The sequence below is a fragment of the Salvelinus namaycush genome, chromosome 16 (assembly GCF_016432855.1).
Source record: "Salvelinus namaycush isolate Seneca chromosome 16, SaNama_1.0, whole genome shotgun sequence".
Lineage (NCBI taxonomy): Eukaryota > Metazoa > Chordata > Actinopteri > Salmoniformes > Salmonidae > Salvelinus > Salvelinus namaycush.
This window is the reverse complement of record NC_052322.1, coordinates 1722002-1723993: the sequence shown is the minus strand read 5'-3', so window position 1 is coordinate 1723993 and position 1992 is coordinate 1722002. Positions and strand designations below refer to the sequence as shown.

General features: G+C 53.0%; 1 protein-coding gene across 1 annotated transcript; it reads left to right on the top strand.

The window, feature by feature from the left end:
- Positions 1 to 320: 320 nt before the first annotated feature.
- Positions 321 to 1118, top strand: LOC120060824 (leucine-rich repeat-containing protein 3B-like). Its single transcript, XM_039010245.1, has one exon. The coding sequence runs from the start codon at positions 321 to 323 to the stop codon at positions 1116 to 1118; it is 798 nt and encodes a 265-aa protein (XP_038866173.1).
- Positions 1119 to 1992: the final 874 nt, after the last annotated feature.

Genomic DNA, 1992 nt, shown 5'->3' with positions numbered 1-1992 from the left:
ACTGACATAAAGGTGCAATAAGGGTTCCTTGCTCAAGGGCACGTCAACAGATTTTTCACCTAGTCAGCGCGGGATTCGAACCAGCAACCTTTCGGTTACTGGCCAAACACTATTTATCATAGATTTTTTGCATGGTTGGTGATGAATTGCAGCTACTCGAGGGTGTTCATTTGTACCTCTCCTGTCAGTAGGTTGTGTTGTCTCCCTCCACCAATCCTGCTTCCTGTTTCTCTATAGGCTTGACAGCTATTGGGGAGGTTGACACTGGCTCCGCCCCTTCTCCCAGCTTGGTCTTCTCTGGAACATGCCCATATCGCACCATGCCCCTTCTGGAGAGTGGCTGGCTACTGCGCCACTCGGTGGTCATGTGTCTGCTGCTGCACAGCCTGGTGCTGATGACCTTCTGCTTCCACCACGCCGCCACCAGCTGCTCCCAGGGCTGCTACTGCTCTGAGAGCGACGGCCGTGGCAAGACGGTGCGCTGCAGCAACCTGCGTCTCACGGAGATCCCCCAGGACCTGCCCAATGACACGCAACGCATCTACCTGGACTTCAACCTGCTCACTGTGGTCCCCAGCAACGCCTTCTGGGACCTGCCCATGCTCAGCGAGCTGGACCTTTCAAACAATGAGCTGGCCCAGCTGGAGCCAGGGGCCTTCAGGGGCCTGGGGCCCTCGCTCACCTTTCTGGACCTGTCCTCCAACAAGCTGGTCAACTTTAACCCCGAGGCCTTCGAGGGGCTGCGAGCGCGCACCAACCTGACCAACAACCCGTGGCACTGCGACTGCAACCTGCAGCTGGCCATGCCCCTCATCGACCTGGAGCCCCTGTCGCTGACGGGCATCGTGTGCGAGACGTCAGAGCCGCCCGACGTGGGGGCAGAGGGCGTGCCCTTCCTGCTGGCCCAGGACCTGGACCTGTGCGTGGTGATGAAGAAGACCACGGACGTGGCCATGCTGGTCACAATGTTCGGATGGTTCACCATGGTCATCTCCTACCTGGTCTACTACGTCCGGAACAACACAGAGGACGCCCGCCGCCACCTGGAGTACCTCAAGTCTCTGCCCACCAAGCAGGAACAGTCCGAGGCCTCTTCTACCATCAGCACTGTCGTATAGCCCAGGGCCAGGAGAACCCCGAGGGGAGCTAAGGCTGGAGGGATAAGCCTGGAGTGCTAAGACAGGTGGTTATAGGGCCGTATGTGGAGGCGAAAGCAACCACACACCTGTTTAGGCGAGGTGCTGGCTAGCAGAGTAGAACACTTCAAAAAGAAAGGAGAGCCGCACACTCGTATAGAGCCGTAAACTAGCTATAGGGCCGTAACCTAGCTGCACCCACAACCCCAGGCCATTCAGTGCAAGCCAAGGACAGTTCTGCCTGGCTGTTACGTGGGTGCCACAGCGGCTACAGGATTTGTGCCCATGTATGCAGGAAGCCTGTCCAGACCTGGGCACCATCCAGTACGTAATCCAGATGAATAATTCAACCAGAAGTGGCCCGTGAAGAGTTTCTGTTGGCTGAGTGGATAGTCTGTCTGGGATTTAAAATGGATTAAATGGGATTCATCCAGTGGTGCATGCACCTTGATGCACTCTTATCAAAAGGGGGCCACTCAAGAGGCCTGTGATGGGTCCTTTGGACACGTCAAACAGCAATAACAACAGTATAGCAACAAGCAGCAACACAAACTCTATTAACAACTCTGTCACTCATATCCTTCCATGTAGTATTATTGTTTTACGTACAACATCCACGCAGTGTACAGAGTCTATAAACAGGGAAATGTGGTTATTTTCAATTAAATCATGTATTTTATGGGTTTCATTTTTTAAATTATTGTTGGTTCTAAATTTGATTGGTCTATTTCTACCTCAAGAAATTCAGCAAATGTATGTGCATGTGTGAACTAGACCATCAATTGAATCTGCCTATACTGTATTCAGGCCACTGTACTAGAATCTGCCTATACTGTATTCAGGCCACTGTACTAGA

Bases quoted from the DNA above. Each gene is read 5' to 3' on its own strand.
- LOC120060824 (XM_039010245.1), top strand. From the start codon at position 321: ATGCCCCTTCTGGAGAGTGGCTGGCTACTGCGCCACTCGGTGGTCATG.